General features: G+C 40.0%; 1 protein-coding gene across 1 annotated transcript; it reads right to left on the bottom strand.

Annotated features, from left to right (window-relative positions):
• Positions 1–3,499: 3,499 nt before the first annotated feature.
• Positions 3,500–15,310, bottom strand: CIAO2A (cytosolic iron-sulfur assembly component 2A). Its single transcript, XM_010955129.3, has 5 exons — positions 14,975–15,310; positions 11,069–11,233; positions 6,533–6,582; positions 4,654–4,699; positions 3,500–3,947 (listed from the first exon to the last, which is right to left on the bottom strand). Exons 1-5 carry the CDS (start codon positions 15,096–15,098, stop codon positions 3,850–3,852), a joined length of 483 nt encoding a protein of 160 aa, XP_010953431.1. The 5' UTR covers positions 15,099–15,310; the 3' UTR covers positions 3,500–3,849.
• Between the last annotated feature and the right edge of the window lie 468 nt (positions 15,311–15,778).

Here is a 15,778-nt window from a genome sequence, read left to right as displayed (position 1 = left end):
TGGAGGTACTTGCCAAGTTTTACATGAGTGCCTTTTCCCATATCTTTTATACGATTTTTAAAGAGGTCTGAAACCTTCCAAAAAATTTAAGAATCATCCCTACAGATGAAGAGTTGGCAAATAATCCACAGGCCAGATCCAGCCCGATGCTTGCTTTTGTACAACCTACCTGCTGAGGATGGTTTTCATATATTTTAAGTGGCTGGAAAAAAATCAAAAGAATAGTATTTCATGACATATGAAAATTATAAGAAATTTAAATTTGGGTCAATAAATAAGATTTTATTGGAACACAGCTATACTCATTCATTTAATAGTGTCACGGCTGCTTTTGTGGCACAAAAGCAGAGTTGAACAATTGCAACAGAGAGGCAATGCCTAAAAATTTACCATCTGGCCCTTTTCTGAAAAAATTTGCTGACCCTGCCAGAGATGGGAGTAGAAAACACATCTTGTGAATTTATGTACCTCTGTTTTTCACTGGTATGTAGGTGCTGTCATGGTTGATAAAGTACAGATTCATTTCAATATTAACACAGTGGACATTAGTCATTGGACTACGTTAGTTCTCTTGATGTGTTTGGGGAATTCCTACCATATGAGTCTTGTTGGGAGAGAGTCAGCCTCCTCAGACAGAAGGCCAGATACTCCTTTCTCCCACCTCCCTGCAGCCAGGGCATGGACACGGGACTTGGAATCAGCCCATTAGAGACCTCATCTAAGATTTTGAAGCTGGAGTGGGTCACACAAAGCTGGCAGTAGCAAAGACAGCAGTTACAACTTCCAAGAGCAGCGGGGCCAGAAGGATGGGAGTGCCTGAAGCAGTGGCCCATTTCTGGTTGGACTTTCGGTGGTCTTCCTCACCAGACAGTCTCTAACGAATGGTTTTGGTTGTCCTGGTTCTGGCCAGGACAAGCTCAGACACTAGATGAGACAGCCTGCATCACTCACTTCCTGCAGGAGAGAGAGGCTAAAGGCAGAGGTTGGTAAGTATGAACTCCAGGATGACAGACAGCGGATGATCCAGCTTTGTATCTTCAGCATCTAAGGCAGAGCCTGGTACTTAAAATGTGCTCACTGTTGGTGAGAGCACCAGTAAGTGCATGAGCTGCTGAGAGCATACACTAGGGATCTCTGACTTCAATTGACTGCAGCTACATGAAATTGTCAATGAGAGCTTCCCACATCAGGGTCTGGTGAGAAGTGTATAGAAAGAGAGCTTTATTCTTTAAGCCCTAGATAAGGCTTCCTGGGTTTCCCATACCATCAAGGCTCCAGTGATGAGAAATGGCCAGAACTTGGGAATCAGTGTGCATTTGACCCTGTTCTGTGAGCCCTAGAGCCCCCCTGATGATGATTGTCATATCTTTTAGAAGCAGACGGCTGGTCAAAGAGCATGTGTGTGTGCATCTATGTGCACTGAGGGGGAGAATATGGAGCAGGGTGTACACCAGGCAGTCTTAGCTCTTGCCCTGGCCCTGGATCGCAGACTTCCATGAAGCGAGAAACTTAGTGTTGGTCCTAAGGACCGTCTCTGGTGGATTTGCAATTTAGAAATTTTTACAAAGATGAGTAAAAATCATCAATATTTTATTACTTCTGGATCTATTTACATATGCTGGATGATGGATTTTTAAAGATCTGGAAAGAGAGGAGCCAATGAGAAGTTTCATAGCAAAAGATCAGGAATCGACAGTGACATTTCCACAAAGCTGGTGAGCCAACGGCACAAAGTCAGTGGTTTCCCTGGCAGAATTTTTAATAATCTCAAGAGGAGGACCACGGGATGAAACTGTGCTGAGACATTCCCACAGTGCAGAGCCTTAGCAAAAGCCAAGATGGTTTTAGCAAGACTTGATCTTAGCCAAAAGGCCAAGAAGCAATTAGCAAGACTTCTATAACCAGTACATTGTGTAAGAACTGGGTTTATTTTTGTCCCCCACTATCCCTTGGAACTTTGTTGAGAAGGTATGATCGTCCTCTGCCCATGGGTGAAGATTTGGGCAGACACAAGATTTTTGTCAGATTAAGTCTTCCTGTCACTTTTATTTATTTTTAAAACATTTAAAAATTTTTATCATGTTTATTTTTAAATTATTTTACTTTTTGCTTAGTTCCTGTCACTTTTAATTATACAGTCTCATTGCACTGAATTATCTAGTCAAATGTGACCCCAGAGCATGGTCCATGAGAAACATTCGTGTATACCTTGCCTCCAGGGCTCTGTCATCAAAGTACCTAGCCTTGCCTTTCTCTCACCCTCCAGACTTTCTGGGCGGGAGTCAGGCCCCAGCCCTCAGCCCATTTCTGCTTGATTTCTCAGACCTGAGTCAGGCACCACTTTTCTGGGTCTCCCAACTGCAGAGAACACATTTCCAAACTCTCTTGAGCTGTCCCCTTGAAATTCCTCTCAGCGATAGCGGTAGCAGGTGTCACTTCCTCACCCTTCTGCCAAAATGGGGGTTGGAACTCAGCATAGTAACAGCTTTATCCAAAGAAATCTCTTCATCAATCTTATTACCAAATCCTCTCTGTTCTCTCAAAACTTATATTCTTGAAGTGGATAAAGGGGTTCAAGAGCCATGGAACAAGTTCTCATAGTTTCCTCTTAGAACCCTCAATTAAATTTGAAACAGAAGAGTTCCACTCTAATAACTTGTGTATTAGTTACCTACTGCTGCATAACAAAATACCGTAAAACTTAGTGGTGTAAACAAGAAACATTTATTATCGTTCACAGCTTCTCTGGGTCAGGAATTCAGGAGTTCTGGCTCGGGGTGTGTGTGGTTCCAGTCAAGATGTCAGCCTGACTGAGGCTGGAGGATGGCTTCCAACATGGTCCACTTATATGGTTTGCAATTGGTGCTCGTTGGCGGTGGAAGGCCTCCATTCCTCTCCATGTGGAAGTCTCCATGGGGCTGCTTGAGTGTTCTCATGACATAGCAGCCGGATTCTCACAGAATGAGCTACTCAAGAGGTCAAGGTGAAAGCAGCTAGTATCTTTTATGATCTAGCCTCAGAAGCTACACACTGTCACTTCTAATTCTTTATTAGTCATGGCAACCAGCTCTGGTTCCATATGGATGCAACTATTCAAGGGCATGAATACCAGGAATCAAGGACCGTGGGGGCTGTTTTGGAGGCTTCCTACCACAACCTACTACGCTTCAAATGACCCTTATCCCTAAAACAAACTTGAACAAAGTCCAAGTAAAGAAGGAGACCAGAAATTTAGATTGGTTTAATCAAAATTTCTTTGGTGACTTCTTGATCTTCAAAATTACATATGTCATCTGGCCTCTCCACATTTGTTCCTTATCTATAAATGGGTCCAGGACTCTTCTTGAAGGAAGGTAGGACCTAGGCCTGATCTTAAGGGTTCTTTTTAGTTCTCCTGTCTCTGTTTCTACATAATAATCGGAAAATAAAGCTTTGGAAATATCTTTTAGTACTGACATTTACACTGAAATTTACAATTCAATAAAAACATTTCAAGGTGTGTATAAGAATCATCTCTGTTTTATTTATTTTACAGAGTAATGATTGAAAGTGAACACATTTGGGCACGGTAAATACTTGACATGAAAATTAGTTGTATCAGGATGGGCATCAGAAAAATAGCAACTCATCTTACACATAATAACTAGAAAATATTTTTCTCTCTGATCATTTAAGCGTTACAAATCCTGAGAATGTTATACACTGAACAAACTAGGTACTACCTTGTAATTAAATCTTGCTTGGAAATCATCCTTTAAAAAAAAAATGCTTTGAGGTACAAATCACCTTTACAAAGAGTTTAACCAAATATATCAAATGATTACAGTTCAGTGGCTCTTGAAACAGTGATTAGTCAGGTTCAAGGACACACTGTTCCACGATTTCCCGTAAATTGGGGTTCTCCATTGCAGCTGCCACTCGCTCTTTGTCATTTATCTGCTTGTTGACTGCAAAACACACAGGCAAAAGTTAGCAGAACTGTGTCAATATACAGCAACAGACAGTATTTTTTATCAGCCTGTTAAAACAGAATTTAACTCCTTGAGAACTTAAAGCTGGTTTTCACTAATTATCCATAAGTTCTGAAAGGGAGACTTAAAGAGAAAAAAAAAACCCAATGATTCCACTTTTGCTTTTCCTGAACCCCACCTCTGCTATTTCTAAATGGCTGCTGCCTTATTTCTCCCTGTTGGCCAGAGATCCTTTATACAAAAAGGGTCCTCTTCCCCCATTTTAATACATTAACCCAGAAAGACAACACCTCTGCCAAGATTCCCTAAAGCTTTACTCGCTAGATCTTTGATTTCAATTTCAAGTACACAGCTCTCTGTCCTGCCACCAAAGAAAAGAATCAAGGTCTCTTTAGAGCTTGTAAGTCGAGGCTCCTGGAGCTGGATATTCTTTACAGATGTGTAGCCACTGGCCTAAACCAGTCAGTATCCACAGGGCCTAACTCTAGTTCACCCAGAGCCCCACTGAAAAAATTTCGTCCTTGATATGCCCAGGTTTCCCCACCTCAAGGAAGAACTAATAACTGATTTTGTAACTTTTTTGCAAATGACTCAGTAGATACTCGGCTGGCAGAATGACCTGGCATCCAAGATACAGTACTATCTGAAGCTGTTTTCTAATAATGGTTCAAAATTCACTTACTGTCTTCCTCAGTTGAGTGAGTTCCTTCAGAAATGTAGATTTCCAACTAGGAAAAAGTAAATTGAAAGCAAAACATTCAGAGCATTCTAAGATGATGGGTGAGTAGGAATGAACAACGGACTCAAGAGTCTAAGGACGAAAGCCGAAGTCCTGTTTCCAACATCAAAGACTTTGAGGATCAATCTGTACGTTCCTCTCTAAAACAAGGGATGAAACTAGTAGGATTTTTCATTTTGGTCATCTGGGGAAGGCCTGCAGGGGGGATTCCCATTAATTACTTTTTTATGAATACAAACATACAATTTTACACATGTGAGATCTCATACATGTTTCCTTCATGGATATCTCTCCTCTGTACCTCCTCCTCCCACATCAGTATCTAAACTTCCTCCCTGCCCCACCCCACAAGAAAGCCACATTAATAACCCAGGGTAGTTTCTTCTTTATTTTCCTCTGTACCCACATAATCTAACAGATTTCACACCCACACCCACGCAACCCCCAATGTTGGAAGTTTCTTTTTATTGCTTCCTTTACAAAAATGGGATCACAATATACAGTCTTCAGTATCCTCCTTTTCTCATCTATTATTATCTTGATAAATTTATTCTCTAGTACAATATTGGTTAAGCTATCCCTCCTGGCCCTGCTGCATTAACTCCCTCAAATTAGTGAACCTCCAAGAATAAGAGCTTCTGAGATAAACCCACAAAATTGTTGCAAATCTTGTGGAAAATAAGTCATGCTATAGGTCGACTCTTCAGAGAACACTGGAACATATCCTCTAATTCTCATACACTTCTTTACTACTGAGATAAATGTTCTTCATCAGGGAAAAAAAAAATCACAGCCTATTATGGCTAAAAGAGCCCTTAGAGATCACCCAGTCCTCTCTTCTTTAAAAGACAAAACACCATATGAACTCTCCTTGTGGTGCAATACTACCTCTTATTCTAAGTAACAAAGTAACAGGCGTAAAGTCACTCTATACTCATTTAAAATTATGTATGACTCGTTATTCTGAAAAATGGTCAATAAAGGAGAAAAGTCAAGTATTTACTCTGCTGTTCCTATGCGAACTGTACCTCAGGGACACTAAACAGTTTGGTGCGTGGAAGACTCAAAACCAATGACATGTCACCTCACACACCCTGGGGATGGTTATAATGAAAAAGACAGAGAATCGTAGTAAGAGTTGGCAAAGACGTGGAGAAATCAGAACCCTCACACACTGCTGGTGGGAGAGTAAGAAGGTGAAGTGGTTGTGGAAAACAGATTGGCAGTTCCTTAAAAGATTAAATACAGAGTTACCATAGGATCCAGCAAATCCGCTCAAAGGTAGAAAAGAAATGAAAACATACGCCCACACAAACACTCGCACACAAATGTTTTACAGCAGCATTATTCATAAAAGACAAAAAGTGGAAACAACCCAAATGTCCATCAACTAATAAAACAGGTAAATAAAATGTGATGTAGCCACACAACAGACTAGTATAAGGCAATAAAAAGAATGAAATACTGATACAAGTATGGATGGGTTCTGAAAATATTATTCTAAGTGAAAGAAGTCAGTCTTAAGAGATCACAAGTTATATGATTCCATTTAAACGAAACACCCAGAATAGGCGAATCTAGAGACAAAAGTACATTAGTGGTTGCCTAGGGATGGGAGAGGGTTGGGGAGAAATGGGGGAGTGACTGCTTATTGGTATGGGGTTTTTTACTGGGATGATGAAAATGTTTCAAAACTGGTAGTAGTGATGGCTGTACAATAATGTGAATATACTAAATACCATTAAATTCTACACTTTAAATAGATGGTTGTATGACATGTGAATCAAATCGCAATAAAGCTGTTTTAAAACATCCTCCTTACCTTATGTTTAAACGGTAAACACCGCTGAAGTTTTACTCTTAAGCACAGCCCTGCGGTGGAAAAAGAAAAAAAAAAAAAAAAAGCCCCAATTAACTCCTCTTATTGGTTCTTAAAAAAGCATACAGCTGTGTTCTAGGTGTCTCCATACAATATGGTACCTGAAAACAGCTTGGTAGCAACTTTAGATAAATTCACTCATTAAACTTTACTGAATGCCCACAACAGGCCAGGCCATGCAAATCCTTAAAACCAAGTGAGAGCCATTTAAAAAGAACCACAAGCAATCTCTCAAATTTGGAATCCTCTATGCCTGCAAGGTACAAATAGAGTTGTTTTCCTAAAACAAGCTCCTCTGAAGTTCAGTTTATCACCACAATGCTAAGTCACAGTTCAGTAATTTTTTTTCCCAGTTGAGACTTTTGAGAGAAATTAAAAGTCAGTTTAGAACAGAGCCTCAGTGCCCAACGTTCCACTTCTCCCCCACCACAAAATAAGGAATATAACTTTAACTAAATCTGCACCCCCAGACACAAAAGATAAATCCAACTGCGTTTATTATGAAGAGAAAGTGTTTCAGTAATGAGTTTTCGAAAAATAGAGTCAGAGTGAATTTCTAGTTCTCTGGCTTTGCAGGCATTTATCTGGAGCAATTTATTTCCTCTCCCAACTAACACATAAGGGCTTGTTTGCTATAAGAAACATTTTCTTGGTATTTTGGCTTGATTAAAATAAACAATAACAAAATCCCCAAACCATCCCAACACAGCAAAATATAATTGTTATTAGAGTACCTATCTTTGGGGGAGGTATGAAATTAATTTGCTTTTGGTTTTCTAGGTACCATTAGGTTTTCTAACAGAATCATACGAAAAATTTCAGAAAAGGAGAAAGGATTAGATGAGCTACAATGACACTAGGCCCACCTTAGAGTCTAGAACACAGTAATTCCATAATAAATATTAGGGATTGCTAAAGAAAATATGTAATTTCCTTAAGAAGAGTATCTGCCTTAAAGCTTATCTGGAGGGTTCCCCTCCCTCTGCTCCCACATTGTCTCCTTAATTTGTTACTTATGTTCCATCTGAGCATCCTCATGTGTTCTAGTCACTGCTGGGAGGTATTTTACTCATAAAGTAAATAATAACTGTTTTACAATTCACAGAACACTTTCTTGAGTTTCAGTACCCTCAAGATAGGCAGGACAGCGTAACTGAGATAGACACTTTGGGTTCAAAAGTGGCTCCACTACATACTAGCTGTGTGACCCTGGGTGAATTACTCAACCTCTCTGAGCTTCAGTTTCCTCACCTGTAAAACAAGTATTATAATAGGACTACTATAAATAAACTGTTATACAATGTGCTTAAAACAGTGGTGACACACATTAAGTATCCAATAAATGTTAGCTATTACTGTTTTATCATTTTCGTTTTACAGCCAGGAACCAAGATAAGTGATATGTTCAACATCACGTGGCTAACAAGTGGTAGAGCTGGAAGCTAAACCTAGACTCTTCAATCCTAAACCCTACACATCGGACCACACCTGCCTTCAGCCATTCTTGCCTAAGTTAACATAAAAGATTATCAATTCATTTCTCTGCCCTACCCACTCACATGCTTGAGTATTCCTTGATTTCAAATTACTCACCAGGGTCAATGTGGTGACAACCTAAGTAGTCAGGGTGGAACTCTTATTCAGGTGCCTTTCTCTGCTTAGTACTACCTGCTCATAGGAAATGCCTCCTAACACATCAGCCAGAAAGAGGGCTGTCTTCATCAAGTGTTCCATCACATTGATGGAACACGATTGCTATGATACATCACTAACCTACCCTCTAAAAAGCCACAGGTCTTAACTGAAACCTGTATCAAAAGGGCCAAAAAAGTGACAAAATTCCTTTCAAGAAGTGTACAGATCTGAAAATATCAACCATAGTCTAATCCTGGGACCTTTACATACAGTTATTTTTATTTCTTGTGCTCTCTCAATCTTTGTCCACATAAACACAGTTTTTCAGTAACTGCATCAAAATGCAAATTCAACTTATCATTCAAGTATTTTCATACATTTACCAGATACTTTGATTCCTTGAATATATGCATCACTTTGAACAGAAATATGAAATTCCATGATACTGATGTCATTTCCTTATTAACAGATACTACAGTTTCTTCCAGGCTTCATTATTATAAATTTACCATAAATGTTTTGTACATGCTACTATTTTTTTCTACAGAGTTATTTTCTTAACTCCTGGGTCAAAGAGTATAAACTTTTAAATAAGGATTTAAAATAAATAAATAAATAAATAAATAAATAAATAAATAAATAAATAAATAAGGATTTGCTAATATGTACCTAGAGATTTAAAAATATTTATAACATATGACCCAGTAATCCCACTTACAGGAATTTATCCTGAAGTAATAAGCAGAGATAAATAAAAATATTTACATCTAAAGCTGTTCATCACAGTATTATTTATAGTTGTGGAAAGCTAGAAGTAATCTAAATTGGTTATTAAAATGATGACATATTAATGTGACTAGCATATAATCTATATGACCATATAATATTTTATTTATTTATGTTTGTATTACTTAATTATTTTTAATTTGGGGAGGAAGGTAACTAGATTTATTTATTTTTAAAGGAGGTGCCGGGGTTTGAACTCAGGACCTCATGCATGCTAAGCATGCGCTCTACCACCTGAGCTATACCCTCCCCCCAGTATATGACCATATAATAAAGAATAATATCTAAGGAGAAATAAAAAACATACCTCATCTATTTCATGCTTTCTATTACTTAATCCTTACAACTCTGCAGTTACTCATATTATCACTATTTTACAGATAAGGAAACAGGCTCAGAAAGATTAAGTAACTTGCCCAAAGCCATAGAGGGACAGAGCTGATAGAGCTGGAATTTTAGCCTAGAGCACATATTCTCTCTTTTTTTTTTTTTAAGAGCACATATTCTTGTGGCAACTCTTTAAAATTTTCTTTACACTTTTGTGGAGTTTCAAAATTACTGCCAGCAAATATTGTTACTTTTATTAATTAAAAAAAGAAAATAAATATTACTTTTTGATAAATCAACTTGCTATAGGCTCTTAAAGACAGGTAATGGTCCTTCTATTTAAGGACTTAAATACCAAAGTATTTTAAGACATGCCCTTCACATCAGGATAGCAGCAGTACTTTCAATATCTGTTGATTCAGAAAATGTCCAATGACAAAAAAATAAATATGCATTCAAAAATGTTTTTTCTAACATTGGAATTTTATAACCATGACAGTATCTATGGATTCACAGACACTCTAGTCCCTCAAGATGTGGCCCATACGCTGGAAACCACTTATGGAAGGATTCCAGGTCCAACAAGTGAGAAGAGAAAGACAGAAATCACAATAGTAGCAGAACAATAATCAAATATTTACCTTTTCAATCTTCTTTATAAACTTGTCTATATTTAAATAGATAGTATTCCCAATGTTCAAAAACTTAAAAATATAAAAAGGTATACAGTAAATTCTCCCTCCCACCTTGTCCCCCATCTGACCAGCTCCCACCATCACTAATGCCCACCCCCTCATTTCTTATGTTTTCTTCATGATATGCCATCAAATATAAATGTATATTTTTGCCTTTCTTTACACAAATATAGCAATATTATTTCTATGTCACAGAAATATTTCCATATTAGTACAAGGAGAGCTTCCTTCATTCTTTTTCATAGCTGCATACTATTCTATTGTTAATATACACTATCATTGATTATTTAATTGATCTCCTACTGATAAACATTTGGCTTGAAATAAACTTTCTGTGTCTTTTTTTTAACAAAGTGTATATTCAAAACATACCTACTGTATATCTTACTGCTAACTAATCCAACATATTGGGAATGCAGCCTCTCAAAAAGAAAACTACCTAAAAACATACCCTCCCACCAGGACTTCTGCCCATGCCAGAGTACCTAAAAGGAGAAGATGATGAGGGCAGAGTGCTAGTGTGACAACACCCATCCCAGTCTCCAGGACTGAGGAGAGGAGCTGGCCTGCACTCAGCCTCCACTGACTGTAAGCATGGACACCTTAAAGAAGCAGCAGGGTGCAACTAAAGGAGACACACACTTAAAGTCAGGAGAGCTGGGCTGGAGCCTTAGCTTCACGATTTCCTGGCTATATGATTCTGAGCAAGTCACTTAAAGTCTCTGAGCCTTAGGTTCCTCATCTATAAAATTAAGATAATATTAACTTTCTCACAAGCTAATCGTGAGAACTACAGAAACTATTAAACCATAAAGTGTGACACATGATGCTAATTGTCATTGTGGGTCAGTATCATCTAGAATAATTTAAAATTAAAAAACAGCACACATGCTTAGCATGCACAAGGTCCTGGGTTCCATCCCCAGTATCTCCATTTAAAAAAAAAAATCATCAAAGATACCCTCCCCAAAGTTAAATAAATAAAATGGTTTTTAAAAATTTTTTAATTATAATATATATGGATATAAAGTCTTACCAATAAGAGTTGCCAAAGAGCAATGAGGTACTGTTGGCGTGAACCTGATAATAACCAAATAGTCATCTTCATTTCTCTCCTGAACCTCCACACAACTTTCCGTCACCACTTCCAGTTCTTCTAAAGTATTGGGCTTCTCTGGGTCCCGGATAGTTCGAATCAAATCTAAAGAATCGTCAGAGACAAGGTTTTATGTTAAAACATGAATATACTGAATACAAATCATTTTGCCAGTCCTAATCCAAACACTGACTTCTATTTGTTTGAGCAAAGAGTACAGCCACTCCCCAGATTTCTGAAGGAAATTTTCATGACTAGTCTCCTTTTAAGAAAACCATTTTCTCAGATTATTATTAGATCATGTCCAGTTTCTTGGATCTAAAATTGCAGAGAAAATACAAGAAAGGGGAAAGTGTCACAGAAGTTCAAGAGGAAGAAATAACTTTCAGTTTGGGAGAATGTAGTATCAGGATTCATGGAAGTGGAATCTGAATCAAGTCTTTAAAAATGGGTAACATTTCAACATTTGACATTTAAGTTGAAGGAAAGTAAAGAACAAGTTTAGTTTACCAGGAACTCAGCCTAAGTGAAGAAGTTATAAAAGTTTGGGCCTGATCATCAAGGGTCTTTTAGGGCCAGCCAGAGGCAATAGGATGTCCTCCAGAGGTTCTGAACAAGTGAGTGACATGGACAGCATGACCCTGTCAGCTGATAACTCATCTACCAGAAGGCAGACTCAGAACAGAGGAGCAGAGCCAAGGATACCAGCTGAAAAACAAGGACATGACTGACCATGATAACAGAGAGGAGGGGACAGATGAAGAAGTAATTTCAGAGGCAGAATCAACAAAATCAAACACCTGTTTGAATACTGAAGACAAGGAAAGGGAGAAAAGGAATGGCTCAGATTTTAAGTTTAAGTGTCTGGGAGAATAAAGATAGAATGGGAAAAAAAAAAGGACAGAAAATAAAAGAAGAAATTTGGGGAGGGGGGAGCTGCAGCAAATGGATTACATTTTATATGTAATAATTCTGAGATGCTTAGGGGACAAACCAATGGGACATTCCAGCAAACACTGAACTGTGGCATGAGGTTTAAGAGAACCAAGGCTAGAGGGGTTGTTGAATTCATGGGATTCACAAAGAACAATAAGAAGACCAGTAGTTTGCAAACTTGGCTGAACAGCAGAATCATTAGAAATGCTTTCAAACAAAAGCAAAAACAGATGTGGGAGTCCTACCCCCAGGAATTCTGATTTAACTGACTCATAGTATGACCTTGTCACTGAGACTTTTAAAAAATTCCTCAGGTTAATCTTATGTGCAGCTTAGTTGGAGAATCACTAATGTAAGGGGGAAAAGACCCAAGGTTTGTGGGAAGTACCTAATTTAGGGATCAGAAGGAGGAAGAAAAGCAAAAAGAAGCAGAGGAGGAAGAGGGGAGTGGTTAACAACATCAAATGCTGCAGAAAAATTCAGGTTAACGAAAGCTAAAGCGGGTCTTTGATCTGTTACTCAGGAGGTCACTTGTAAGAAAGCATTTTCAGTAGTGAGGTGAAGGTGGAAGCCAGCTCCCAAAAGAGTAAGTGAGTAGGACCTGAAAATGTAATCCGAGGGCTCCAGGAGGGAAAGAGGGAAGGGCAAACAAGGGACAGTGGGTTTAGAAAAAGCTAGAACAATGACAGGGATAAGAGGAACTTGAGTATCCTTTATAGCCCAAGGGGAAGGATCAAATAGAGGAAGAGAGACTGAAAATTTATGGGGGGGGGGGTGAAGAGGAGGCCAGTAAAATTAGCAGAAGAGACTGAGACCAAAGATATAGGAGTCTGGGTTGGCCTTGGAGAGGAAAAGATTCCCTTCTTACTCTGAGGTTGTAGAAAAAGATGGAAAACGAGAATGATAAAGAGAAATGGTGAGGTAGAAAGAAGCAGAGGGAGTTCACATAAAATGGGCTTTTTGTTCTCAAACCCGAGGTTTTGTTCTATTATTTATAGAGTACCCCGGTAATCAGAAATGCGGCTGGGAAAAAACAAATCAAACTCTATCCTCTCCCCGGCACCCTCTGGGCTTATCACTCGATTAGAAACAGCATTTGAAAACAGAGGCAGGAAAAAGAGGATAAGGCTCTCACAAGGCTGTGAAACATGGGGTTCAGGGAAAGAGGGTTTTTTGAAAAGGAATTTGCTCCCCCTCATCCTAGGCCTTTCCCTGTAAGACTTATATACACAAGCTGCATTATGTTGTTTATATGCTACTTAATCCTGAAATTAAATCTCACCCCTTATTAAACTTCTCTACTTTTCTAGTGATTTGGATTTATTTCTTAAGAAAGAAAGCAATGTTGCTCTCCTCACATTACTCCCTTGACTAAAATTCTTCTACTGGCTCTGCACTGATAGTAAATTCTTCATTTATATTTAAACTTTCAGTATGCAATTCCAACCTACATAAAACAATTTTTGACCACACCTCCACCGTTAACTGCAAACCCTATCCTGTAGCCCCGCCTACCTGCATTCCCTACACAAGTTATTTTCTCACCTCCGTAATTTTTCTCTAGTGTCCTCACTTAGTGTGCCCTCTACCCTTTATATGTCCAGATCCTCCTAATTTTTCAAGGCCCAACTGTAGTGACTCCTTCTCCTTAAAGTCTTTCCAGATCCTCCAAGAGATTAGTGTCTCTCCTTCCTCTGAATTTCTGTATCTCTCATACAGGTCTATGGCCTTCTACTGCATATAAGTTTTAAGAATTCAATATAAGTTTGAGGACAAGAATTATCTCTCCTCTAAAGTTGCACCTCCAGTGCCCTGCTGCCCCTAGATGCTGGAGATAGAGGCCTAACAGGACAGGAATGTGTCCATCTGCTTTGCAGAGATCATTCCACTCATATTTATCACTTGACTGAGGTTGATTAAGTCTTGCCCCTAACAGGAGGTAAACTGGATTAGCTTCAAAGGTCTTTAACATCCCAGGCTTTTTTCTACAGGTCTATAATCCTTACCTGCATATTTGTATTCTTGCGGTTAGATTTTTACCCTTCGTCAGCAGAAATCTCTGAACATTAGTTAGATCCAGTCTTTTTAGTTTTCAAAAGCAATACTAGTAAGTCCAAAAAAAGGCAAGTCATAAAGCAATTGTGAAGTGATGAAAAGTGCACTAAGTTTGGAATCAAGAAGACAGGGGCTTTGGTTTTTGCCCTCTCCTTGCTGGCAGTGTGGCCTCCAAGTAGTTGTTTAACCACTCTAAACCTTTGTTTCCTCATCTATATGATTAAGATGGTCCCAGGGGTTGAATAATGGAAATATATATATATATATAAAAATATAAATATAAATATATATATTTATATATATAAATAACCGTATGTGAGTATCCCTTTTTTGCACTCCAGGCTTGGGCTTGGCTGTGCTAAGGAATCGTAAGTTCAAGCCAGACTCTCAGGGACCTGTGCCTACTGCCTCTGCAAAAGAGAGTGGCTGTGACCTTGGGCCAGTCCCCAATTTAGCAGTGCCCTCGGCGGTGGCAGGAGGTGGAGTTTGGGTCTAGGGGCTAGGCACAGGAAGAAGACTCAAGTAGTGCAACCAGGCCGGCTTTGCTTCCAAACCAAGCACCCTGGACGCTTGCTCTGCCCAGAAGTCTTGAGATGGCCACTAGAACGTGGGGCAGACAAGAGAAATGAAGCGTCTGAGACCTTCAGGATCGGCTTGCCCCAAGTTTAGCAAGAGCCCAGGTTCTTGAAAGACCCACATGCCCGCGTGACTTAGCACCCCGGAGCAGAAGCTTCCCACGCTCCCGAATGCCATCTGGCAAAACCCCGGGATTCCATTCGCACCCTTCAGGTGAGGCCCTCGTTACCCCCGCCTCCACGTAAACCGCCAAATGCTGCCGTGGGTAAAATTAATTACCATAAACCTCTAGCGCTTTCTCTTCCATGATCCGGGGCTGCCGGGCAGCTCCCCGCTCAAAGAGGCCCGAGAGCCACAGGACTCTGCTCAGCGTCCAGGAGAGCAGTCCCGACACCCGCTCCATCCTCACGCTCCGCCATGCCTGGCGACTGTCCCACCCGAGCCACCGTCTCTCAGCAGCCGAGCCTCGCGATTTATCAACTTCCTGGTCTTCAAATGGGCCAAGACAAGCCTAAAGGTCCAGGAGAGCAGAGAATAGGCGGGACCGGACGGAGCAGCACTGAGAACCCAGGGAAGGGTACCGCAAGGACTACAAGCCCCAGCAAGCTTTGCTTCGTTTCGGCGGGACAGAAAAAAAAAAATCATCCTAGCGGCACGTGAGGCGCGTTGCATGCTGGGACATATGGGCGTTTTCCTCGGAAGACGGAGAGCTGCATCCTGGGACCTGTAGTCTCCGCTTGGGAAAGGTGGGGCAGGAGGTAACGGCCTGTTACCCACCACTGATTCCCTCGCTTAGCGCCTGGATAAGCTCAAGATGAATCATGAAGAGGTAGGGGAAAGGAGATCTTGATTTCTAGTGCTGGAGGAGCTTGGGCACGGTCTCTTCGTACTGTTATTTCTCCGAGGGGGCCGCTTCCAGCCCAGGTTTTCTTACTTCCTAGTTAGGCCGGAAGTGAGTTTCCGTTGCTGTGAAACCAGTAGTCTTTGGAGCGTAGTAAGATTAGTTAGGCGTGGAAGGAGGGGGCGGTTCCTTTTTGGTTTTCTCGTCTCGTAGGGACTCAGACCAGCACAACTTTCCTACCA

The sequence above is a fragment of the Camelus bactrianus genome, chromosome 6 (assembly GCF_048773025.1).
Source record: "Camelus bactrianus isolate YW-2024 breed Bactrian camel chromosome 6, ASM4877302v1, whole genome shotgun sequence".
NCBI lineage: Eukaryota > Metazoa > Chordata > Mammalia > Artiodactyla > Camelidae > Camelus > Camelus bactrianus.
The sequence above is the reverse complement of the archived record's forward strand: the minus strand, read 5'-3'. Positions and strand labels throughout refer to the sequence as shown.